At 46.0% G+C, this 26,876-nt stretch overlaps 1 protein-coding gene across 1 annotated transcript in view; it reads left to right on the top strand.

Moving 5' to 3' along the window:
* LOC149437407 (MAM domain-containing glycosylphosphatidylinositol anchor protein 1-like) overlaps positions 1–26,876 on the top strand; it is a 51,039-nt gene that overhangs the window by 13,417 nt on the left and 10,746 nt on the right. Inside the window, exon 2 of the mRNA XM_089660950.1 lies at positions 21,609–21,733. Coding sequence (XP_089517076.1) covers positions 21,609–21,733 — 125 coding nt within the window. The remainder of the gene's footprint in view (positions 1–21,608; positions 21,734–26,876) is intronic.

Here is a 26,876-nt window from a genome sequence, read left to right as displayed (position 1 = left end):
CTCCCTCTTCTCTCTCACTCCATTCTCACTGCCACTCTCCCTCTCTCCTCTCTCTCTGTCTCTCTGTTCTTCTCCTCTTTCTCTCTCACTCTCTCTTCCTTCTCATTCCCTCTTTCTCATTCTCTCTACTATCTCCTTCTCTCTCCCTTTCTCATTCTCTTGCCCTCTCTCTCCCTCTTTCTCCTTCTCTTTCCCCCATTTTTTCTTCTCTCTCTCTTCTATTTCTCTTTCCCTCTCTCTTGGACTCTCTCTTTGTCTCTCCTCCCCCCATCTCCTCCCTCTCTCCCCTCCCTCCCTCTCTCCTCTCCCTCTCTCTCCCTCCCCCCTCTCTCTCTCCCTCCCTCCCTCTCTTCCTCCCCCCTCTCTCTCTCCCTCTCTCCCCCTCCCTCTCTATCTCCCCCTCTCTCCCCCCCTTCTCCCCCCCCCTCTCTCTCTCTCCCCCTCCCTCCCTCCCTCCACCTTTCCTCCCTCCACCTTTCCCCCCCTCCACCTTCCCCCCCCCCCTCCACCTTCCCCCCCTCTCTCTCTTCCCCCTCCCTCTCTCTCTTCCTCCCTCCCTCCCTCTTTCTTCCTCCCTCCCTCTCCCTCTCTCCCCCCTCTCTCTCTCCCTCCCTCTCTTCCTCCCTCCCCCCTCTCTCTCTCCCTCCCCCCCCCTCTCTCCCTCCCTCTCTCTTCCTCCCTCCCTCCCTTTTTGTCTCTCTTTCTCCTTCTCTTTCCCCTTTCTTCCTCTTTCTCTCTTTCTTTCCCTCTCCCCTTCCCTTTCTCCATCTCTCTCGCTCTCCATTTCCTATCTTTCTCTCTCTCATTCTCTCTCTCCCTCCCCCTTCTCCCCCTCTTTATCTCTCTCTCTCTCTCTCTCTCTCTCACCCCCTCTCTCTCACCCCCCTTCTCCCTCTCTCTCCTTCTCTCCCCCCTTTCTCCCCCCTTTCTCCCTCTCTCTCCTTCTCTCCCCCCTTTCTCCCCCTTTCTCTCTCTCTCATCCCTCCCTCTCTCCCCCCTCCCTCTCTCTCTCCCCCCTCCCTCTCTCTCTCCCTCCCCCTCTCCCTCTCTCTCTCTCTCATCCCTCCCTCTCTCTCCCCTCCCCTCCCTCCCTCTCTCTCCCCTCCCCTCCCTCCCTCTCTCTCTCCCTTCTCCCTCTCTCTCCCTCCCTTCTTCCTCTCTCTCTCCCCCCCTTTCTCCCTCTCTCTCTCTCCCTTCTTCCTCTCTCTCTCTTTCCTCCCTCCCTCTCCTTCTCTCCCCCCCCCCTTTCTCTCTCACTCTCTCTCTCCATCCTTCTCCCTCATCCTCTCTCTCCCTGCCTGTCCCGGGTATGGTATTTATGGCACGTATTTGGAGTTTAGAAGTAATAATGTCTGTGTGATTGTGTTTGTGAAATGCAGGCAGTGATTAGGTTTGTGCGCTCCCTTGGCTCGGGGGACTCCGCGGACTGACGCAGAACGCTCCAAATCCCGGCCTGTGTAACTTCTTATATTACTTATTTCCTGAACTTCAGATTGGAGTTCCTCATCCCGACTCCCGTGTGTGTGAACAGAACGCGGAATATGTCGCTTCCCGTGGGATGTGTCTGTGCTGAGCCCGGACCTGGGGGGACCCGCAAATATCACTCTGACATTTAAAAAGAAAACATTGTATCACCGATACCTGTGCCGGATGGAGCTCAGGGGATTAAAGGGAGACAGAAGTTTATCCTGTATAATGAGAGAAAAGTTACAAATTCAGAGCCTGCTTCATGGAAATGGGTGAAGAACAGAGCCATGGGGGGAGGGGGGGGTGTAGATGGGTGTTTGTGAAAGAACAAATAGAGCGAGAGAGTCTCATCTCCATTCACTGAAACCCTCTGACAGTCACCATCCCTGTGCTGAATTCCCGGGTCTGTACACCCACTGTGTCCATTATGAGGGGTTCCCACCATCCATGTGCTGAGTACCTGGGTCTGTAAACCTGCTGTGCCCAATATGAGGGGTTTCCACCATCCATGTGCTGAGTTCCCAGGTCTGTACACCCAATGTGCCCATTATAAGGGTTTCGCACCATCCCTGTGCTGAGTTCCCAGGTCTGTACACCCGCTGTGCCCATTATGAGGGGTTTCCACCATCCCTGTGCTGAGTTCCTGGGTCTTTACACCTGCTGTGTTCATTGTTGTGGCGCACCTTATCCTGCAGCGTTGCCTCAATTTTGGCATGTATCATTGCCTGGGTGACCTGGTGATGATTGTTCAAAATATCTACATTTTCCAGGATCTAGCGATTGTCTGCTTTGCGGCTCTGGTAATATGTAAGAGGAAACAATATTGGTTCCTGGTCCCAAAATGACTTTTCTTGGGGGCAGGTCCACCAGATGTGAACCTGGTAGCAGGAGGGTGCACCATCTTGTATTTAAAGGTTTCAGTCATGTCCATCCTTTCCCTTCTTTCCTTGAGACTGTAAATACTAAATTCCTCCAGTCTTTCCTGATGTTTTATCCCTCAGACCTTTCTTCAATTTTCTTGCTCGTCTCCTGACTCATTCTATCTTATCAATATCTTTTTGTACTGTAGGTGAGATCCAGAACTGGACCTCACGGTATTCTAAATGAGGTCTAACTTCTGTATAGAGCAGCAATGGGCAAACTACGGCCCGCGGGCCGTATATGGCCCGGCGGACCTTTTAATCCGGCCCGTGGAGCGTGATACTGTCAGGATGGCTGTCAGGATGTGTGTAGGCGGGGCAGCGTGACGAACATGAGGGGAGCTAGGGTCCTCTCACAGTCCGCCCTGAAGACCGGAACGGCGCGGGAACACGGCGAGAGGAACGCGCGGAGCAAATGTAAGTGAATTGACACAGGGGGGACTTGGCTTACTACTTGGGGGGGAATAGTACTATGGGGGATGAAATACTATATGAGAGATGAATTAATATGGGGGATGAATTACTATATGGGGGATGAAATACTATATGGGGGATGAATTACTATATGGGGGATGAATTACTATATGGGGGATGAAATACTATATGAGGGATGAATTAATATGGGGGATGAATTACTATATGGGGGATGAATTAATATGGGGGATGAATTACTATATGGGGGATGAAATACTATATGAGGGATGAATTAATATGGGGGATGAATTACTATATGGGGGATGAAATACTATATGAGGGATGAATTAATATGGGGGATGAATTACTATATGGGGGATGAAATACTATATGAGGGATGAATTAATATGGGGGATGAATTACTATATGGGGGATGAATTACTATATGGGGGATGAATTACTATAGGGGGGATGAATTACTATGGGGGATGAATTACTATAGGGGGGATGAATTACTATAGGGGGGATGAATTACTATGGGGGATGAATTACTATAGGGGGGATGAATTACTATAGGGGGATGAATTACTATGGGGGATAAATTACTATATGGGGGATTTATTACTATGCTTACTATGGGGGAATATTACTATACTTACTATGGATGACACATACACATCATTCATCTACTCTTGGTCCGGCCCCCGGGTCCAATATATGAACCCATTGCGGCCCTCAAGTCAAAAAGTTTGCCCACCCCTGGTATAGAGAAATCAGGACCTCCTCCCTCCTGCCGGTGACCCCTCTAGTGATATAAAGATCTAAATAGAGGAATCAGGACCTCCTTCCTCCTGCCGGTGACCCCTCTAGTGATAGGATCCATATAGAGGAATCAGGACCTCCTTCCTCCTACCGGTGACCCCTCTAGTGATATAAAGATCTATATAGAGGAATTGGGACCTTTTTCTCCTGCTGGTGACCCCTCTAGTGACATAAAGATCTAAAGGATGAGTGAGAACCCCTCATAATGGGCACAGCAGGTGTACAGACCCAGCAACTAGGCATAAGGATAGTGGAAATCCCTCACATTGGGCACAGCAGGTGTACAGATGTGGGAAGCCAGCACAGGGATGGTGGGAACCCCTCATAATGGGCACAACAGGTGTACAGACCCGGGAATCCAGTACAGGGTTGGTGGAAATCCATCATAATGGGCACAACAGGTGTACAGACCCGGGAACTCATCACAGGGATGGTGGAAATCCATCATAATGGGCACTACAGGTTGCCTGCTTATCAGTGAGGGAATAATACAAAATAAAGTTTAAACATTCATAAACAGCCCTTGGTGCATTTAAACCTGCACCCCCCTCCCTCCCCCCTCTGAGCAAAATCAACATTCCTCAAACCTTTTCTTTTTTCCTGCGCCTGTGTCTGGAGGAGGAGGGCGTATGGGGACGCGTTTGTCATTTGCGGTGAATTGCCCGTCGCCTCTTTTGCTGGTTATAAATGAATTGCGCGTCCTCTCCCCTGGACCCTTGGGAAGTATTTGCTATGTACTATACAGGAAGGGGTTACCAAACTGAGGGCCCTCTACCCACAAGGGAATGGACTGCAGGGAGTTTTTAAGGAACGCCAAGCGATAAATCCGCGTCGGGTCAGGTGACCTGCGCCTAGGGTGATCTAGTGCCGAGCTCAGTGTTTATGACTCCATTTTGCTCCGCTCTTGTTTGTGTTCCCCGTCTAGAAGGAACACGGCCCGGGGTAATTCAGGGTTCGGCCGCTGAATTCTGAACTAAACATTAATCTCGCCCGCTAAATAATTCAGCCGCGGCAACATTTCGGATGTTCCATTTACACAAATTTCATTTTTCTACTCCAGAAATAATGGGGAGTTGGGGGGGGGGGTTCCGGGACAAATGAAGCCGATCTAGCAGCTGGGGCAGCCTGAGATGACCGGCACCGGGGCCCGCGTGACAGCATCATTATTAACATCGTAATGGAGCGTTGGCGATTGTACGTGAAACATTTCCAGAGAACAGTCTGCGATATAATGCATCCAATCTATTACACTGCAAATAAAAGCCTCCGGAATGTTGTCATCAGAATTCCGATTACTGAGCGCACCTATATGACACACTGTCCTCTGCTAAAATGTTCTATAGCTCTGACATATACCGCAGCGCTGTACAGAGATCACTGAGCCAGTCACATCAGTCTCTGTACCAGAGGAGCTTACACTCTAATGTCCCCTCCCCCACAGTCACATCAGTCTCTGTACCAGAGGAGCTTACACTCTAATGTCCCCTCCCCCACAGTCATATCAGTCTCTGTACCCGAGGAGCTTACACTCTAATGTCCCCTCCCCCACAGTCCCATCAGTCTCTGTACCAGAGGAGCTTACACTCTAATGTCCCCTCCCCCACAGTCACATCAGTCTCTGTACCAGAGGAGCTTACACTCTAATGTCCCCTCCCCCCACAGTTACATCAGTCTCTGTACCAGAGGAGCTTACACTCTAATGTCCCCTCCCCCACAGTCATATCAATCTCTGTACCAGAGGAGCTTACACTCTAATGTCCCCTCCCCCCACAGTTACATCAGTCTCTGTACCAGAGGAGCTTACACTCTAATGTCCCCTCCCCCACAGTCATATCAGTCTCTGTACCCGAGGAGCTTACACTCTAATGTCCCCTCCCCCACAGTCCCATCAGTCTCTGTACCAGAGGAGCTTACAATCTAATGTCCCCTCCCCCACAGTCACACACTACTATTATTATTATACATTTACAGTTGCAAGAAAAAGTATGTGAACCCCTTGGGATTACGTGGAGTTTTGCATGAATTGGGCATAACATGTACTCTGAATGTCATCTAAGTCACAACAATAGAAGAACACAGTCTGCTGAACATAATACTACACAAACATTAGATGTTGCCATGGTTTAATTATACATAACATGTAAACATTCACAGTGCAGGGAGGAAAAAGTATGTGAAGCCCTAGCTTAATGACTTCTCCCAGAGCTAATTGGAGCCAGGAGTGAGCCAACCTTGACTCCAATCAGTGTGATGATATTGGATGTGTTGCTGACAGCTGTCCTGCCCTTAAAAAACACACACCTGTTTTGGGTTTACTGGTTTCAAGAAGCACTGTCTGATGTGAACCATGCCTCGCAGAAAAGAGCTCTCAGAAGACCTACCATCAAGAATTGCTGACTTGCATGAAGCTGGAAAGGGTTACAAAAGTATCTCCTTGAGCCTTGATGTTCATGTGTCCACGGTAAGACAGACTGTCTACAAATGGAGAAAGTATAGCACTGTTGCTACTCTCCCTAGGCGTGGTCGTCCTGTAAAAATGACTGCAAGAGCACAGCGCAGAATGCTGCATGAGGTAAAGAAGAATCCCAGAGTGTCAGCTAAAGACCTACAGAAATCTCTGGCACATGCTAACATTTTTGTTGACACATCTACAATAAGGAAAACATTAAACAAGAATGGAGTACATGGGAGGACACCACGGAGGAAGCCATTGCTGTCCAAAAAGAAGATTGCAGCACGTTTGAAGTTTGCAAAAGAGCACCTGGATGTTCCACAGCACTACTGGCAGAATATACTGCGGACAGATGAAACCAAGATTGAGTTGTTTGGGAAGAACACACAACACTATGTGTGGAGAAAAAAAGGCCCAGCACACCAACATCAAAACCTCATCCCCACTGTGAAACATGGCGGAGGGAGCATCATGGTTTGGGGCTGCTTTGCTGCCTTAGGGCTGGACGGATTGTTGTCATTGATGGGAAAATGAATTCCAGAGTTTATCAAGACATTTTGCAGGAAAACGTACGACCATCTGTCCGCCAACTGAGGGGACTCTAATGTCCCCTCCCCCCACAGTCACATCAGTCTCTGTACCAGAGGAGCTTACACTCTAATGACCCTAGCATTGTCACCCACTATTATTACACATTTATATAGCTCTGACATATACCGCAGTGCTGTACAGAGAACACTGAGCCAGTCACATCAGTCTCTGTACCAGAGGAGCTTACACTCTAATGTCTCCTCCCCCACAGTCACATCAGTCTCTGTACCAGAGGAGCTTACACTCTAATGTCCCCTCCCCCACAGTCACATCAGTCTCTGTACCAGAGGAGCTTACACTCTAATGTCCCCTCCCCCACAGTCACATCAGTCTCTGCACCAGAGGAGCTTACACTCTAATGTCCCCTCCCCCACAGTCACATCATTCTCTGCACCAGAGGAGCTTACACTCTAATGTCCCCTCCCCCTCAGTGCCATCCGTCTCTGTACCAGAGGAGCTTACACTCTAATGACCCCCCACAGTCCCATCAGTCTCTGTACCAGAAGAGCTTACACTCTAATGACCCCTCCCCCACAGTCACATCAGTCTCTATACCAGAGGAGCTTACACTCTAATGACCCTAGCATTGTCACCCACTATTATTACACATTTATATAGCTCTGGCATATACCGCAGTGCTGTACAGTTTACCATTTCCTGCCTGGATGACATTCAGCATCATTTAGCTCCTCCCTCCCCAAGCCTGACTAGCCTGCCCCTTTCATTCATTTGATTTCAGTTCATTCTATCTCGGAGGCTCAGCATCACGTGTGGGCGTAACCAAGCCCTGCCTAGGAACGCCCACTCCCTTAGATTGACGCCCACCCATCAAGGAATTGCGATATTTGCATAACTCCGCCCAGGAGGCAGCCCACTGCTTGCGTCAGGTCTAAGGGCTCTTGAAGGGAGTACTGAGGGTGCTGCAATGTTTTCAGAAAGCTATGTAGGGCTCCTCCCACCGGCCCCAATCTCCCCCCTAATGCATAGAGAAGCACAGAGACCTAGTGATGACATGACCGGTCACTATAACAAGGCATGTAATGAAAACGGAAATGGTTTATTTACAAATGTCATCAGCGTGTTGATGGGGGGGGAGGGGGGGGCAGGAAAAGCAACATATAAGCAGATTAATTTTCATCTTTAAACGATTTGCTTGTTGCTCGGTCTTGCTCTGTAAAATCTGTTATCAGTTTAATTTTGGGTGATGGGTGAGAACACGGCGCCGGCGTTGTGCGTAAATCTCTGCGGTTGTTCTGCGCTCGCCGTTATCTGTTCATCCTCAGAGGAATAGTAAATTGAATAGCAGTAAAAACAGAACTGAACGCCCTCGTCTGTTCAGGGGAACGCGACGTAATGAGAAACGTGCCGCTTCCACCCAGACATGCGGACGGCCGGAGGAACCGCACACGGCGTCTCCGGGGATCGAACAACCCGAGGAAGACGAGAATAAAATACCGCAATGCTAATATGTACAGAAAGTCAGACATTAACCACTTCCTGACCGCGCTACGGCCAAATGACGGTCCAGTTCTGGGAGGGCGTCATATGTCGTTCTCCCAGAACACGCCCCCAGCGCTGTCTGTGATCGCTCTGTCCTTTGGACACGGCTGATCACATGACATGGTGAAGGGCCAATCACAGCAGCCTTTTACCATGTGATCAGCTGTGTCCAATCACAGCTGATCACCATATAAATACAGTAGTTGCCTTTTATTGGCAGTAGGAAAGTGCTGCCGATAAATGGCAACTGTGAAAGGATTCATCTACGCTGATAATCAGGGCACTGATTATCAGTGCAGCTCCAAAAGTGCCAAACAGTGCTGCCCAACAGTGCTGCTCATCTGTGTCCATCAGTGTCCAACAGTGCTGCCCAACGGTGCCCAACAGTGCCGCCAATCTGTGCCCTTCAGTGCTGCCTATTGGTGCCCATCAGTGCCGCCTATCAGTGCAGCCTTGTCAGTGCCTCTTCATCAATGCCCACCAGTGCCACCTCATCAGTGCTGCTTCATCAGTGCAGCCTATTAGTGCCCATCAGTATTGAATTTCAGTGCAGCCTCATCAGTGTCTCCTCATCAATGCCCACCAGTGCCGCCTCATTAGTGCTGCCTATCAGTGCCACCTCATCAGTGCTGCCTATCAGTGCCCATCAGTGTTGCCTATCAGTGCCCATCAGCGCTGCCTATCAGTGCTGCCTCATCAGTGTCTCCTCATCAATGCCCAACAGTGCTGCCTCATCAGTGCAACCTATCAGTGCCCCTCAGTGTTGCCTATCAGTGGTGACTCATCAGTGCCCCTCAGTGCTGCCTATCAGTGCAGCCTTATCAGTGTCTCCTTATCAATGCCCAACAGTGCTGCCTCATCAGTGCAACCTATCAGTGCCCCTCAGTGTTGCCTATCAGTGCTGCCTCATCAGTGCCCCTCAGTGCTGCCTATCAGTACCCCTCAGTGCTGCCTATCAGTGCAGCCTTATCAGTGTCTCCTTATCAGTGGCCAACAGTGCTGTCTCATCAGTGCAACCTCATCAGTGCCCCTCAGTGTTGCCTATCAGTGCTGCCTCATCAGTGCCCCTCAGTGTTGCCTATCAGTGCTGCCTCATCAGTGCCCCTCAGTGCTGCCTATCAGTGCAGCCTTATCAGTGTCTCCTTATCAATCCCAACAGTGCTGTCTCATCAGTGCAACCTCTCAGTGCCCCTCAGTGTTGCCTATCAGTGCTGCCTCATCAGTGCCCCTCAGTGTTGCCTATCAGTGCTGCCTCATCAGTGCCCCTTAGTGCTGCCTATCAGTGCAGCCTTATCAGTGTCTCCTTATCAATGCCCAACAGTGCTGCCTCATCAGTGCTGCTTATCAGTGCCCCTCAGTGCTGCCTCATCAGTGCCCCTCAGTGCTGCCTTTCAGTGCCGTCTCATCAGCGCATGTCGATAAATGAGAAAATTGACCTGTTTTATTTTATAATAGAAACAAAGAAAAACTTTTTTTTCTTCAAAATGTTTGGTCTTTTCTCATTTATAGTACAAAAAAAAAAAAACCCCCCAGTGGTGATTAAATAACACCAAAAGAAAGTTCTATTTGTGTGGAAAAAAAAAGATAAAAATGTCATATGGGTACAGTGTTGCATGACCGCACAATTGTCATTCAAACTGCGACAGCGCTGAAAGCTGAAAATTGGTCTTCACAGGAAGGGGGTTAAAGTGTTAGACAATAAATAATCCCTAATTCACATGGGGGGGAGGGACAGGATCTGGGGCTTCTGATAAGCTACCCCCAGCACCCCCACAACCACCGGGCCAGGGTTGGGGGAAGAGGCTCTTGTCCTCATCAACATGGGTACAAGGTGTATTGCCAGTGGGGCAATTAAAGGTTAATTTCACACATCTGTGACTTTTTAGAATTGCAGTGACCCCGGTTCACATCTGTGCGGGTGGTGCCGCTGCGGATCCACATGAAAATCTGTGCAGCCGCTCCACCAGCAGAGAGAATTTCGGACCCACGGGCGGGTGTATTAGTTCTCATGGCACGCCGCCCGTACTGGAAAACGCAACCGTACTGGGAGCCTCGGCTGCGTTTTCCAAAGTAGACTTCTTCCCTGCGAGTCCCGGGCATGGCAGTCCATTCAAATGAAAGGGCTCTCCTGCCTGTGCAAAACGCAGCCCTCACGGCTGCATAGATGTGAACTGGGGGTCAGTGTCTGTGTATAAATAGTCAATGAGTTTTGCAGGCCGAACACGGGTTGAATTTCACATTTTTTTTAAAAAATCGGAAATTTTGTGCGTTTTTTAATCTGATGGTGCAACTATTGATGTTGAAATTGGACCAACCAAGCCTTTAACCCCTTGATGCCGACGTCACACAAATATGCGGCCTCACAGAACTGGGCTTTTTTCCTTGGGGCCGCTTATTTGCGTACCTGGGAGCGTGCTGCACTGTGTGCTGCCAGCACAAAGACTGCGGTGTCACTGAGAGCCCCGGGTCCCGTTCTAACAATCGAGACCCGGGACTCCCGATTCCGGGTCACATGATCGCTGTGATAGCCTCTGATTGGCGATCACAGTGATCAGTTACTGTACAGCCCGGCCCCCTTGTTTTTTTCTCTCTCTCTATGAATGGAGAAGAGAGATATACATTGTATCCATATATACATTCTATTACACATTGTATCATTATATACATCCTATTATACATTGTATCATTATATACATCCTATTACACATTATATCATTATATACATTCCATTATACATTGTATCATTATATACATTCTATTATACATTGTATCATTATATACATTCCATTATACATTGTATCATTATTTACATCCTATTATACATTGTATCATTATATACATCCTATTATACATTGTATCATTATATACATCTTATTATACATTGTATCATTATATACATTCTATTATACATTGTATCATTATATACATCCTATTATACGTTGTATCATTATATACATCCCATTATACATTGTATCATTATATACATCCTATTATACATTGTATCGTTATATACATTCTATTATACATTGTATCGTTATATACATCATATTATACATTGTATCGTTATATACATCATATTATACATTGTATCGTTATATACATCCTATTATACATTGTATCATTATATACATCCTATTATACATTGTATCGTTATATACATTCTATTATACATTGTATCGTTATATACATCCCATTATACATTGTATCGTTATATACATTCTATTATACATTGTATCATTATATACATCATATTATACATTGTATCATTATATACATCCTATTACATTGTATCATTATATACATTCCATTATACATTGTATCATTATATACATTCTATTATACATTGTATCATTATATACATCCTATTATACATTGTATCATTATATACATCCTATTATACATTGTATCGTTATATACATTCCATTATACATTGTATCATTATATACATCATATTATACATTGTATCATTATATACAACCTATTATACATTGTGTCATTATATACATCCTATTATACATTGTGTCATTATATACATCCTATTATACATTGTATCGTTATATACATCCTATTATACATTGTATCGTTATATACATCCTATTATGCATTGTATCATTATATACATCCTATTATGCATTGTATCATTATATACATCCTATTATACATTGTATCATTATATACATCCTATTATACATTGTATCATTATATACATCCTATTATACATTGTATCATTATATACATTCTATTATACATTTTATCATTATATACATCCCATTATACATTGTATCGTTCTATACATCCCATTATACATTGTATCGTTCTATACATCCCATTATACATTGTATCGTTCTATACATCCCATTATACATTGTATCATTATATACATCCTATTATACATTGTATCGTTATATACATCCCATTATACATTGTATCATTATATAATCCTATTATACATTGTATCATTATATACATCCCATTATACATTGTATCATTATATACATTCTATTATACATTGTATCATTATATACATTCTATTATACATTGTATCTCTCGAACTCCTGGCATAGAGAGAAAAAAAAGTTTGTAAAAAAAAAAGATAAATAATCAATTATTAAAAAATAAAGAAAAAATACCTAGATGAAGGTTTGATCTAGTTCAGTGCCAGGGTTAGTGTTTGGGTCAAAGGACAAGGTCAAAAGGTCAGGATTAAAAAAAATTGGTAATATTGTCAATGTCAGTGTGTTTTAGGTAAGAAAAAAAAGACAAAAACAAAATGCACATTATTGTTTCTGGGCTGTACTCCGGGTACAATCAATAAATAACACACACATATATGCTATCTCTGCGATCGTCAAGAGCTGGAGAATTTATTTTGGGTTGTTCTTTGCTGGTACGTTATGGTAGTAACAAGAAACACACAGCTAAATAAAAAAAAAATTTGTTTTTACTATTTTGGGCCAGTTTTCTTTTGATAATAAAAAAAAAATCAGGAGATATCCATTACCATTTACCACCAAATGAAAGCCCAATTTGTCCTGAAAAAAAGCGGTATAATCCACCCGGATGTACAAAGTAGTGGTGATGATACGGACGGTTTTACTAACAAGTGTCAACATTTGTTTTACCCTTAGGCATGAAGGGGTTAATTTGCAATTGAAAATAATTTTTTCTTTTTTTCGATTACATTTCTCACACAATTCTCCCATCATTGATTAGAAATTTGTTCGCTTTTCACTCAAATTCGAAGGTCGCTCAAAAATCGGCCGTTGCTGCGGCCCACTAATGGTGCGAATGAAAATTCTTAGAAAAGATAACAACGTTGCCTAATTTAAAACATCTAAAAGATATCTGGCCATGGTCTGGAGATCAGGGGGATGGCCTAAAGAGATTTCGAGGGAATATCGGACAGGGAGAGTGGCTGAGGGGTGGAAAGGTCATAGATTAATGCAGGCCATAGATGGTTCGTTTATTAGCCAATTTTTCGGCCGAAAGCATAATCGGCCGATTTTCGCACTGTTAGTGGGGCCATGGCATCGGCCAATTTTCGCAGGGTTCGTGGGGCAATGGCATCGGCCAATTGTCGCGGTTCCTCCTCATTTCGTTTATCGGTCATGCTGAAAAATTTGTGAAAAATGGACGATTTTTGCAATCATTGGTGGCAACAACATTGGTTTACAGAACGAACGATCTTTCGTTTCTCAGACGAAAAATTGGCCGATAAACGAACCATCTATGGCCTGCATTAGACAGATAAGTGTAATGAGGAATTGAAAGCAGGCAATAGGTGTGGACAGGGGTAACGGAATATGGGAAGAGGGCGGGTTGGGTGGGAGTTGGGAAAGGAGCCTAAAAATGGTATTATGTATTTATAAAATGTATGTGTATTAGGTTGTTTTATATCGGTTTGAAAAATGTAATAGAAGATATAAGAAGAAAAAAAAAGAAAAGATTTCCAAAAGAAAATTCTGTCGGAATTCGGCCCATGCATGGCCGGCTTTAGTTAGCTTTCACGTGGATGCTCTGAGCAGGTTGGATACTGAGCCATGCAGGGGCATATTTACCACAAGGCAAACAAGGCATTTGCCTAGGGCGGCATTTTTCAGGGGGGCAGCACCACCCCCCTGGTAGAAGGGACGGAAGAGGGGACACATGCAGCTTGGGAACCAGGTGGGATCTGAGAGAGGCTGTGGGCTGCTTGACTCTCATTCCCAGGGATGTCCAGAGCTGTGAAGGTGAGTCTCTCTCTCTCGCTGGGAGGGGAGTGGCCGGTGTATGGGGGCGGAGGTAGTGGAAGGCTCTCTCAGGTGGGGAGGGCAGGGGTGTTGTTGGTCGATGTCAGGCTCTCTCCGGGGGGGGTGAATTTTGTGTTGCCTAGGGCAGCACAAAACCTAAATACGCCACTGGAGCCATGGGGAGCAGAAAAGAACTGTCAACAGATCTGCGTAACAAGGTAATGGAACTTATACAAAGAGAAACAAAGGCGTAAAGAATTTTAAAGGTGCTGATATACCCTCAGGATGAAAAAAACTTAAACGCACTAAATGTATAAAAAAAATAGAATTTTATTACACAATGTAAAATGGAACATAAATACCCTCCCATAAAATCAGGTAAGAGAATGAACCCTTCAATACAGTGAACCCCATTTCACACCTGCCCTTTTCTATACCCAACCGTGACCGAGAGGTCACCAGTGTAACATCAATATGGGAAGATGATATGATGGTAACCCACATGGAAGAAAAATATTTTTGAAATATATTTTAAAAATATTCTTCCCAAATATGTTGCCAGATATTTGGAATAGTACAATTTTGGCCATATTCTTCAATATATTTCAATAAATATATATAATATATATATATATATATATATATTTATACTGCATGTTGAAATGCGTTTTTATTACAAAACATATGAAAAATATTTTTAAAAATACATTTTAAATATACTCTATGTCTTCAAAAATACAAATCTGCATTTTTGGAATGTATTTATAAATATATGTAAAAATATATATTAAAATGACTCTTTTATATGGTAAAAAAAATCTATATATTTTTTCATATATTTTGTAATATATAAAAAACATATGTTTGGAATTACCATCATATCACCTTCCCAGATTGATGTTGGGTACATTGGCGACCTTCCGGACATGGCTGGGCATAGAAAAGGGAAGGTGTGCAATGGGGTTCCCTGTGCTGCAGAGTTCGTTCTCTTACCTGATTTTATGGGAGGGTGTTTATGTTCCATTTCACTTGGTGTAACAAAATGCTGTTTTTTATATATTTAGTGTGTTAAAGTTTTTGTATCCTGAGGGTATACGGGCACCTTTAAAGTCCTTTATGCCTTTGTTTCTCTTTGTATATGAGAATACTTGGACGGGGTGCTGATGGATCTGACTTGCCAATCATAAATAAGATAATAGAACTTTATAATGATGGAAAAGGATGCAATAAGACATGCAAAGCCTCAAATATACAGTGGGGCAAAAAAGTATTTAGTCCGCCACCAATTGTACAAGTTCTCCCACTTACAAAGATGAGAGAGGCCTGTAATTGGCATCATAGGGAGACCTCAACTATGAGAGACAAAATGAGAAAACAAATCCAGACAATCCCATCGGCTGATCTGGAAAGAATTTATTTGCAAATTATGGTGGAAAATAAGTATTTGGTCACCTACAAACAAGCAAGATTTCTGGTTCTCAGAGACCTGTACCTTCTTCTTTAAGAGGCTCCTCTGTCCTGCACTCATTACCTGTATCAATGGCACCTGTTTGAACTTGTTATCAGTATAAAAGACACCTGTCCACAACCTCAAACAGTCACACTCCAAACTCCACTATGGTGAAGACCAAAGAGCTGTCGAAGGACACCAGAAACAAAATTGTAGACCTGCACCAGGCTGGGAAGACTGAATCTGCAATAGGCAAGCAGCTTGGTGTGAACAAATCAACTGTGGGAGCAATAATTAGAAAATGGAAGACATACAAGACCACTGATAATCTCCCTCGATCTGGGGCTCCACGCAAGATCTCACCTCGTGGGGTCAAAATGATCAAAAGAACGGTGAGCAAAAATCCCAGGACCACACGGGGGGACCTAGTGAATGACCTGCAGAGAGCTGGGACCAACGTAACAAAGGCTACCATCAGTAACACACTACGCCGCCAGGGACTCAGATCCTGCAGTGCCAGACGGGTCCCTCTGCTTAAGTCAGTACATGTCCGGGCCCGTCTGAAGTTTGCTAGAGAGCATTTGGATGATCCAGAAGAGGATTGGGAGAATGTCATATGGTCAGATGAAACCAAAATAGAACTGTTTGGTAGAAACACAACTCGTCGTGTTTGGAAGAGAGAGAATGCTGAGTTGCATCCAAAGAACACCATACCTACTGTAAAGCATGGGGGTGGCAACATCATGCTTTGGGGCTCTTTCTCCGCAAAGGGACCAGGACGACTGATCCATGTACAGGACAGAATGAATGGGGCCATGTATCGTGCGATTTTGAGTGCAAACCTCCTTCCATCAGCAAGGGCATTGAAGATGAAACGTGGCTGGGTCTTCCAACATGACAATGATCCCAAACATACCACCCGGGCAACGAAGGAGTGGCTTCGTAAGAAGCATTTCAAGGTCCTGGAGTGGCCTAGCCAGTCTCCAGATCTCAACCCCATAGAAAACCTTTGGAGGGAGTTGAAAGTCCGTGTTGCCCAGCGACAGCCCCAAAACATCACTGCTCTAGAGGAGATCTGCATGGAGGATGGGCCAACATACCAGCAACAGTGTGTGCCAACCTTGTGAAGACTTCCAGGAAACGTCTGACCTCTGTCATTGCCAACAAAGGATATATAACAAAGTATTGACATGAACTTTTGATATTCACCAAATACTTATTTTCCACCATAATTTGCAAATAAATTCTTTCCAGATCAGCCAATGTGATTGTCTGGATTTGTTTTTCTCATTTTGTCTCTCATAGTTGAGGTCTCCCTATGATGCCAATTACAGGCCTCTCTCATCTTTGTAAGTGGGAGAACTTGTACAATTGGTGGGGACTAAATACATTTTTGCCCCACTGTACAGTGGAGGCTGGAAAAGCCACAACGGGACCAACTGCATTTTGATGGAAATGGTTTTGGAATGGGATGTCCAACTAGCTGAAGGTGTGATGGCCGTGTGTTCACAAACTCCTGGCCATATAATACAGATGGATGGAGAGATAGATAGATAGATAGATAGATAGATAGATAGATAGATAGATAGATAGATAGATAGATAGATAGATAATAGATAGATAGATAGATAGATAGATAGATAGATAGATGATCGATAGATAGATAGATAGATAATAGATAGATAGATAGATAGATAGATAATAGATAGATAGATAATAGATAGATAGATAGATAGATAATAGATAGATAGATAGATAATAGAGAGATAGATAGATAGATAGATAGATAGATAGATAGATAGATAGATAGATAATAGATAGTTAGATAGATAATAGATAGATAGATAGATAGATAGATAATAGATAGATAGATAGATAGATGATAGATAGATAGATAGATAGATAGATAGATAGATAGATAGATAGATAATAGATAGATAGATAGATAGATAGATAGATAGATAGATAGATAGATAGATAATAGAGAGATAGATAGATAGATAGATAGATAGATAGATAGATAGATGATAGATAGATAGATAGATAGATAATAGATAGATAGATAGATAGATAGATAGATAGATAGATAGATAGATAGATAATAGAGAGATAGATAGATAGATAGATAGATAGATAGATAGATAAATATATAGATAGATAGATAATAGATATAGATAGATAGATAGATAGATAGATAATAGAGAGATAGATAGATAGATAGATAGATAATAGATATAGATAGATAGATAGATAGATAGATGGATGGAGCAATAGATGGAGCGATATAAATAGATAGAACAGGATGAACCATATATGTTGATGGATATATATGTTGTAATTTGGCTGGTTGGGCACACAGCGGCCCCTCCGACGCCGGGCCCTCTTGGGATGGCGCTCATTCTGAGGAGTACCCATGGCGGGGAATGACATTAAGCGATGTGCGTTGTTTTAAGGCTGCGTTGTTTATTGTGAAATATTATCTGTAATCCTCGGCGGCCCCCTCTCTGTCTAATTGCCGCATCTCTCAAAAACCTTCCGTTCTTCTCTTTGTCAGATTAGCCTTTCTAAATAGTCATCCATAATCCCCTCCTCTCCAAAGGTCATGTCTGAATTATCTCTACAGATCTCCATTCCTCCACAACAGCTGATCTCTGCAGCTCCCAGAACAGTCATACCAGGAGGACTTCTTTTTAAAAATGTTGCAGTGCCCCGGTTAGACATGTGCAGAATGAAAAGAAGCCATTTTGTTTCGTTATTTAAATCATTTAGTTTAGGTACATTCGATTAATTTATTTTTGGAATTTGTTTCATTTATTCATTTTTTAATCAGATTCCAATTTTCCGAATTCAGTTGACTTGAATTCAACTTGACCGAATTTAACAAATTTGAATCTACCCAAATTCGATTATCAGAAGACAGTTCTATTTTATTTTATTCAAATACTTATACTTTTACCTTTTTATACACTATTCTATTTTTTCTATTCTTTTCTGTTCTAATTCAAATTAATTCTGTTTGAAATTCAAATTTCAGAAGACGGTTATGCTGCATTCTTCGGTTTCATCTTATTTTATTCTATTGGTTAAACAACATCATATCCAATATAATATCCAAACATATCCAATAAATAAATGTCTAAAAAAAATCATATTTCTTCATAAATTTTGGCCAAAATGTATTCTGCTCCATGTCTATTTTTTGTTTTGCTAAACAAACAAAAAAAGACCGAAAATTTTGAAAAATAAATTTTCTTAGTTTCTGTTATAAAATTTAGCAAATAAGTAATTTTTCTTCTTCACTGATGGGCACTGATGAGGAGGCACTGATAGGTGGCACTGTTGGGCACTAATAGGAGACATTGGTGGGCATTGATGAGGGGACACTGATAGGCAGCACTGATGAGGAGGCACTGATGGGCACTGATGAGGAGGCACTGATAGGTGGCACTGTTGGGCACTAATAGGAGACATTGGTGGGCATTGATGAGGTGACACTGATAGGCAGCACTGATGAGGAGGCACTGATGGGCACTGATGAGGAGGCACTGATAGGCACTAATAAGAGGCATTGGTGGGCATTGATGAGGCGACACTGATAGGCAGCACTGATGAGGAGGCACTGATGGGCACTGATGAGGAGGCACTGATAGGTGGCACTGTTGGGCACTAATAGGAGACATTGGTGGGCATTGATGAGGTGACACTGATAGGCAGCACTGATGAGGAGGCACTGATGGGCACTGATGAGGAGGCACTGATAGGTGGCACTGTTGGGCACTAATAGGAGACATTGGTGGGCATTGATGAGGTGACACTGATAGGCAGCACTGATGAGGAGGCACTGATGGGCACTGATGAGGAGGCACTGATAGGCACTAATAAGAGGCATTGGTGGGCATTGATGAGGCGACACTGATAGGCAGCACTGATGAGGAGGCACTGATGAGGAGGCACTGATAGGCACTAATAAGAGGCATTGGTGGGCATTGATTAGGCAGCACTGATAGGCGGCACTGATGGGCATTGATAGGTGGCACTGATGGATGACACTGATGGGCTCCAATAGGAAGCACCTATTGATGGGCACTGATGAGGCAGCATTGATGGACACTGATGGACACTGATGAGGAGGCACTGATAGGTGGCACTTATGGGCACTAATAAGTGGCATTGGTGGACATTGAAGAGGCAGCACTGATGGGCACTGATGAAGGGGTACTGATGAGGGGGCACTGATGGACATTGGTAAGTGGCACTGATGGACATTGGTAAGTGGCACTGATGGGCACCAATAGGAGGCATTGATGGTCACTGATGAGGCAGCACTGATGGGCAGCACTGATGGGCATTAATAGGTGGCACTGATGAAGGGGTACTGATGAGGGGGCACTGATGGGCATTGGTAAGTGGCACTGATGGGCACCAATAGGAGGCATTGATGGTCACTGATGAGGCAGCACTGATGGGCATTAATAGGTGGCACTGATGGGCAGCACAGATGGACAGCACTGATGGGCACTGATAGGTGGCACTGATGAGCACTCATAGACTTCCCTGATGGGCAATGATGGGGCTGCACTGATCATCAGGGCGCTGATTATCAGTGGAAATGTTTCCTGTCAGAATTGTGACAGCTTGTGAGGAAAAGGCTGCTGATTACCGGCAAATCTGTTTACAATGTGATCAGCCGTGATTGGCCGATACAGTGGTCACTGAGCGTGCCCAGTGCTCGCCCTGGGGGTGCGCAGAAGGGTGGGGCTCTGGGAGGACGTCCATAGACACCCTCCCAGAACTAGGCAACATATGTGAACCAGGGCTTACAGCAGTTAATGAAGAGACGATACAATGCCTTACCACCTGTTAAATTTTCCCTGAAGAGCGATCTGAATGTGGATTGCTTTTCAGAGAGTAAAGCACGTATGAATGAGCCCATAATGCGTGTTACCTCCCATAGGTAATGCATAATGTGTTAAGGCAGCCTACTGAAAATGAATGGGCTGCCAGTACACAACAGGTTAACAATTGCATATGATCTTTTTTTTTTTAATGCTACCCATGTGAACGGACTGCAAGGGACTGCTATGTTGTGGCGTACTACAGTGCGGGTGCATTGCTGCGGGGTGTGGGCAGCGTGATGTAGTAACGCTCGCAGGGGCGGACTGACAACTCATGGGGCCCCCGGGCAATAGAGGATCATGGGGCCCCTGTGTCCTCTCCCACACTCAAACCACACCCAAAAAAGCCTATGAAAAGGTACCAGGGGCATCTCACGGGGCCCGCTACTGACTCCGGGCTCTCGGGCAGTGCCGAGTTCCCAAATGGTCAGTCCGCCCCTGAACGCTCATGATAATGGCAGATCTATGTAAGCAATTTTTTTAAAAAAAATGAGAATTTGATCATTTTGCAGCAAAATAAATTTCACCAAAAATGTCACTCTCAATTTACACAGCGCTTTACATATATATTGTACATTCACATCAGGCCCCACCCCCGAGGAGCGTACAATCTAATGTGCCTAACTCACATTCATACATACACATACTAGGGCCAGGGGCGTCCATAGGCAGGTGCGGGGGGGGGGGGGTCGCCGTACCGGGTGACACCTATTGCACGGGGTGACACCGGACCTGCTCTGCGAAAAGGTAAGTTTTAAAGCAGGCCGACGATCCCCGCAGCATGGATCAGATCTGCGGATTGGGGAGCATAATGGATTAGACTCCGATCCATTATGCTCCCCAATCCACAGATCCGATCCATGCTGCGGGGATCGTCGGCATGCAACCTATACGGGGTTAATTGATCTCCACGAAAAGATAAGTTTGAAAGCAAGCCAATGATCCCCGCAGGATGGATCGGATCTGCGGATTGGGGAGGATAATGGGTCAGACTCCGATCCATTATGCTCAATCTGCAGAACCGATCCATCCTGCGGGGATCGTCGGAGGGGGTGTCGCCACGTGTTTTCTGGCACCGGGTGACACCAACCCGAGGGACACCCCTGACTTGAGCCAATTTAGACAGGAGTCAATTAACCTACCAGCATGTCTTTGGAGTGTGGGAGGAAACCCACACAGGCACAGGGAGAACATGCAAACTCCAGGCAGGTGGCTGGATTTGAACCAATGACCCTCTAACTGCCAGGTGGGAGTGCTAACCACTTAGCCACAGGACAGGGAATATCGAGGATGGGGTTTGTGTTTTGTTTTTAATTTGTCCGGTGTCACATGTGAATGACAGACATTTCTTTGTTCTCTGCTCGTTAGGTCGCCTGAACGTGCTGCTACGTGCCATTAATACCGGCGACATGCAGGTGTGGTCACTGAGCGGGGACAATGGCAATAATTGGCAGCTCGCCAACATTCAAATCAATCCCACCAGACCCTTCCAGGTAAGAGTTGTCAGAGAGGAAAAGATATTACAGGAACCAAATCCCGTCATCATTCTGTTAGGAATAAGAAAAGAGAAAGGTTGTAGATATTGCTGGCCCTTGGGGTACTATTCCTTCCACTGACACCAATAAAGAGGCATAATTCCTTCCACTGACACCAATGATGGGGCACTATTCCTTCCACTGACACCAATGATGGGGCACTATTCCTTCCACTGACACCAATGATGGGGCACTATTCCTTCCACTGACACCAATAATGGGGTACTATTCCTTCCACTGACACCAATGATGGGGTACTATTCCTTCCACTGACACCAATAAAGAGGCATAATTCCTTCCACTGACACCAATGATGGGGCACTATTCCTTCCACTGACACCAATGATGGGGCACTATTCCTTCCACTGACACCAATAATGGGGTACTATTCCTTCCACTGACACCAATGATGGGGCACTATTCCTTCCACTGACACCAATAAAGAGGCATAATTCCTTCCACTGACACCAATGATGGGGCACTATTCCTCCCACTGATACCAATGATGGGGCACTATTCTTTCCACTGACACCAATGAGGGGGCACTATTCCTCCCACTGACACCAATGATGGGGCACTATTCCTCACACTGATACCAATGATGGGGCACTATTCCTCCCACTGATACCAATGATGGGGCACTATTCCTCCCACTGATACCAATGATGGGGCACTATGCCTCCCACTGACACCAGTGATGGGGCACTATTCTTTCCACTGACATCAATGATGGGACACTATTTCTCCCACTGACACCAACGATAGGGCACTATTCTTTCCACTGACACCAATGAGGGGTCACAATTCCTTCTATTGACACCAATGATGGGACATTATTCCTACCACTGGCGCCAATGATGGGACACTATTCCTCCCACTGACACCAATGATAGGGCACAATTCCTTCCATTGACACCAACGATGGGGATTATTCCTCCCACTGACACCAATGATTGAGCACTATTCCTCCTCTCACTGACACCAATGATTGGGCAACGGTTTGCTCAGCGCTTTACAATATAAGGGAGACAATACAGCAGCAATACAGTTCAATACAAGAGGGAAAGGAGGGCCCTGATCCTGGGAGCTTACAATCTAAGAGGGAGGGGCTAGTGGTACAAAAGGTAATAACTGTGGGAGATGGACTGGAAGGAGGAATAGAAGATTGTATTAATAACTGAAGGCAGGATAGGCTTCCCTGAACAGATAGGTTTTCAGAGATCGCCTGATAAATTGGGGTAGAGAGTTCCAGAGGATGGGGGTCGCTCTGGAGACAAGCATGGGAGGAGGAGACAAGAGAGTTAGAGAGCAGGAGGTCGTGCGAGGAGTGGAGAGGACGGTTTGGGTGATATTTGGAGACAAGATCGGTGATGTCATTTGGGGCGGAGTTATAAATGGCTTTATATGTTATTGTTAATGTTTCGAATTTTATCCGTTTTGGGCAATGGGAAGCCAGTGGAGGGATTGACAGAGAGGGGTGGAGGACACTGAGTGGAGGCCAGTGGAGGGATTGCCAGAGAGGGGTGGAGGACACTGAGTGGAGGCCAGTGGAGGGATTGGCAGAAAGGGGTGGAGAACACTGAGTGGAGGCCAGTGGAGGGATTGGCAGAGAGAGGTGGAGGACACTGAGTGGAGGCCAGTGGAGGGATTGGCAGAAAGGGGTGGAGAACACTGAGTGGAGGCCAGTGGAGGGATTGGCAGAGAGAGGTGGAGGACACTGAGTGGAGGCCAGTAGAGGGATTGGCAGAGAGGGATGGAGGACACTGAGTGGAGGCCAGTGGAGGGATTGGCAGAGAGGGGTGGAGGACACTGAGTGGAGGCCAGTGGAGGGATTGGCAGAGAGGGGTGGAGGACACTGAGTGGAGGCCAGTAGAGGGATTGACAGAGAGGGGTGGAGGACACTGAGTGGAGGCCAGTGGAGGGATTGGCAGAAAGGGGTGGAGAACACTGAGTGGAGGCCAGTGGAGGGATTGGCAGAGAGAGGTGGAGGACACTGAGTGGAGGCCAGTAGAGGGATTGGCAGAGAGGGATGGAGGACACTGAGTGGAGGCCAGTGGAGGGATTGGCAGAGAGGGGTGGAGGACACTGAGTGGAGGCCAGTAGAGGGATTGGCAGAGAGGGATGGAGGACACTGAGTGGAGGCCAGTGGAGGGATTGGCAGAAAGGGGTGGAGAACACTGAGTGGAGGCCAGTGGAGGGATTGGCAGAGAGAGGTGGAGGACACTGAGTGGAGGCCAGTGGAGGGATTGGCAGAAAGGGGTGGAGAACACTGAGTGGAGGCCAGTGGAGGGATTGGCAGAGAGAGGTGGAGGACACTGAGTGGAGGCCAGTAGAGGGATTGGCAGAGAGGGATGGAGGACACTGAGTGGAGGCCAGTGGAGGGATTGGCAGAGAGGGGTGGAGGACACTGAGTGGAGGCCAGTGGAGGGATTGGCAGAGAGGGGTGGAGGACACTGAGTGGAGGCCAGTAGAGGGATTGACAGAGAGGGGTGGAGGACACTGAGTGGAGGCCAGTGGAGGGATTGGCAGAAAGGGGTGGAGAACACTGAGTGGAGGCCAGTGGAGGGATTGGCAGAGAGAGGTGGAGGACACTGAGTGGAGGCCAGTAGAGGGATTGGCAGAGAGGGATGGAGGACACTGAGTGGAGGCCAGTGGAGGGATTGGCAGAGAGGGGTGGAGGACACTGAGTGGAGGCCAGTAGAGGGATTGGCAGAGAGGGATGGAGGACACTGAGTGGAGGTCAGTGGAGGGATTGGCAGAGAGGGGTGGAGGACACTGAGTGGAGGCCAGTGGAGGGATTGGCAGAGAGGGGTGGAGGACACTGAGTGGAGGTCAGTGGAGGGATTGGCAGAGAGGGGTGAAGGACACTGAGTGGAGGGATTGGCAGAGAGGGGTTGAGGACACTGAGTGGAGGCCAGTGGAGGGATTGGCAGAGAGGGGTGGAGGACACTGAATGGAGGCCAGTGGAGGGATTGGCAGAGAGGGGTGGAGGACACTGAGTGGAGGCCAGTGGAGGGATTGGCAGAGAGAGGTGGAGGACACTGAGTGGAGGCCAGTGGAGGGATTGGCAGAAAGGGGTGGAGAACACTGAGTGGAGGCCAGTGGAGGGATTGGCAGAGAGAGGTGGAGGACACTGAGTGGAGGCCAGTAGAGGGATTGGCAGAGAGGGATGGAGGACACTGAGTGGAGGCCAGTGGAGGGATTGGCAGAGAGGGGTGGAGGACACTGAGTGGAGGCCAGTGGAGGGATTGGCAGAGAGGGGTGGAGGACACTGAGTGGAGGCCAGTAGAGGGATTGACAGAGAGGGGTGGAGGACACTGAGTGGAGGCCAGTGGAGGGATTGGCAGAAAGGGGTGGAGAACACTGAGTGGAGGCCAGTGGAGGGATTGGCAGAGAGAGGTGGAGGACACTGAGTGGAGGCCAGTAGAGGGATTGGCAGAGAGGGATGGAGGACACTGAGTGGAGGCCAGTGGAGGGATTGGCAGAGAGGGGTGGAGGACACTGAGTGGAGGCCAGTAGAGGGATTGGCAGAGAGGGATGGAGGACACTGAGTGGAGGTCAGTGGAGGGATTGGCAGAGAGGGGTGGAGGACACTGAGTGGAGGCCAGTGGAGGGATTGGCAGAGAGGGGTGGAGGACACTGAGTGGAGGTCAGTGGAGGGATTGGCAGAGAGGGGTGAAGGACACTGAGTGGAGGGATTGGCAGAGAGGGGTTGAGGACACTGAGTGGAGGCCAGTGGAGGGATTGGCAGAGAGGGGTGGAGGACACTGAATGGAGGCCAGTGGAGGGATTGGCAGAGAGGGGTGGAGGACACTGAGTGGAGGCCAGTGGAGGGATTGGCAGAGAGGGGTGGAGGACACTGAGTGGAGGCCAGTGGAGGGATTGGCAGAGAGGGGTGGAGGACACTGAGTGGAGGCCAGTGGAGGGATTGGCAGAGAGGGGTGGAGGACACTGAGTGGAGGTCAGTGGAGGGATTGGCAGAGAGGGGTGGAGGACACTGAGTGGAGGCCAGTGGAGGGATTGGCAGAGAGGGATGGCAGATATGGAGCGATTAGTAAGGTGGATGAGTCTGGCAGGAGCTACAATAAAGTAAAAACTACAGTAAGTATACAAAAGTATGAAATGGTCGTATTCATTACAAAAGATTATTATAATAAAAACAAACCAACAGGTTCAATAAAGTGAATTCCCATACAATGGTTCATGGTATACATACAAAACATGCACAAAATGTGAACAATCTGACAGTCTGTAATACATCAGCCGGCAAAAATGCTAACAGCTCAAAAGAACTCATACAGTGATGTTATCCAGACAAACCCAACGCGTTTCGGAACTCATGTTTCCTTCTTCAGGTGATAAGCATGTCAGGTCTAACACATAACAGCATATCAGAAAAAAGAACATAGTACATAATATTGCTTTGAGACTACATAGAAGAAAGCCGAATACTCAAACACTTAAAAATTGCATCACATGACATAGTGGATGGTAGATACTCATAAAGAATTGAATGGAAATACTCTCCCAGTAGCACGTCAGGGAGAGGATAGGTAAGGACACACCGATGAAACAGCCGCAGCCATTTAGGGGATCTGTCAAGTACAGGTGTACCTCGGTTTACAAATTTAATGCATTCTCCGGGAAGTTTTGCGCTGCAAAAAATTTGTAAACCAAAAGCGGTTTCCCATAGGGATGCATTGAAAACCAATTAATCCGTTCCGGAGGTCAGAAAAAAGTAAAAAGAAAGTCACTGTCACTATAGGTCAGCGCCGGTTTTAAAATGTAATTACCGTCTTGTTTTTTTTTTTGCTATAGCTTAGAGAATCAGCTGTCACTTCCCCCCCCCCCAGCTAAAAGAAACAAAGTATCCTTTTAGTTTATCTCCCCGAGTTAAAAGAAAGAAAGTTTCTTTTTAGTTTATTTTCCGAGTTAAAAGAAACCAAGTATCCTTTAGCTCGGGGAAAGTGACAGCTAATTCTGTGAGATATAGTGAAGAAAAAAAAGGTCAGCAATTGCATTTAAAAATCGACACGGACATACACTTGGTATTGCGAAAAAAATTTGTAAACCGAGGCAGTACTTTCAAAGAGAAAATATT

This window comes from Staurois parvus, unplaced genomic scaffold (assembly GCF_062004578.1).
Source record: "Staurois parvus isolate SC_StPar_1 unplaced genomic scaffold, SC_StPar_1.0 ptg001294l, whole genome shotgun sequence".
NCBI classification, from domain to species: Eukaryota; Metazoa; Chordata; class Amphibia; order Anura; family Ranidae; genus Staurois; species Staurois parvus.
Note: the sequence above shows the minus strand (reverse complement) of the source record. Positions and strands in the feature narration are given on the sequence as shown.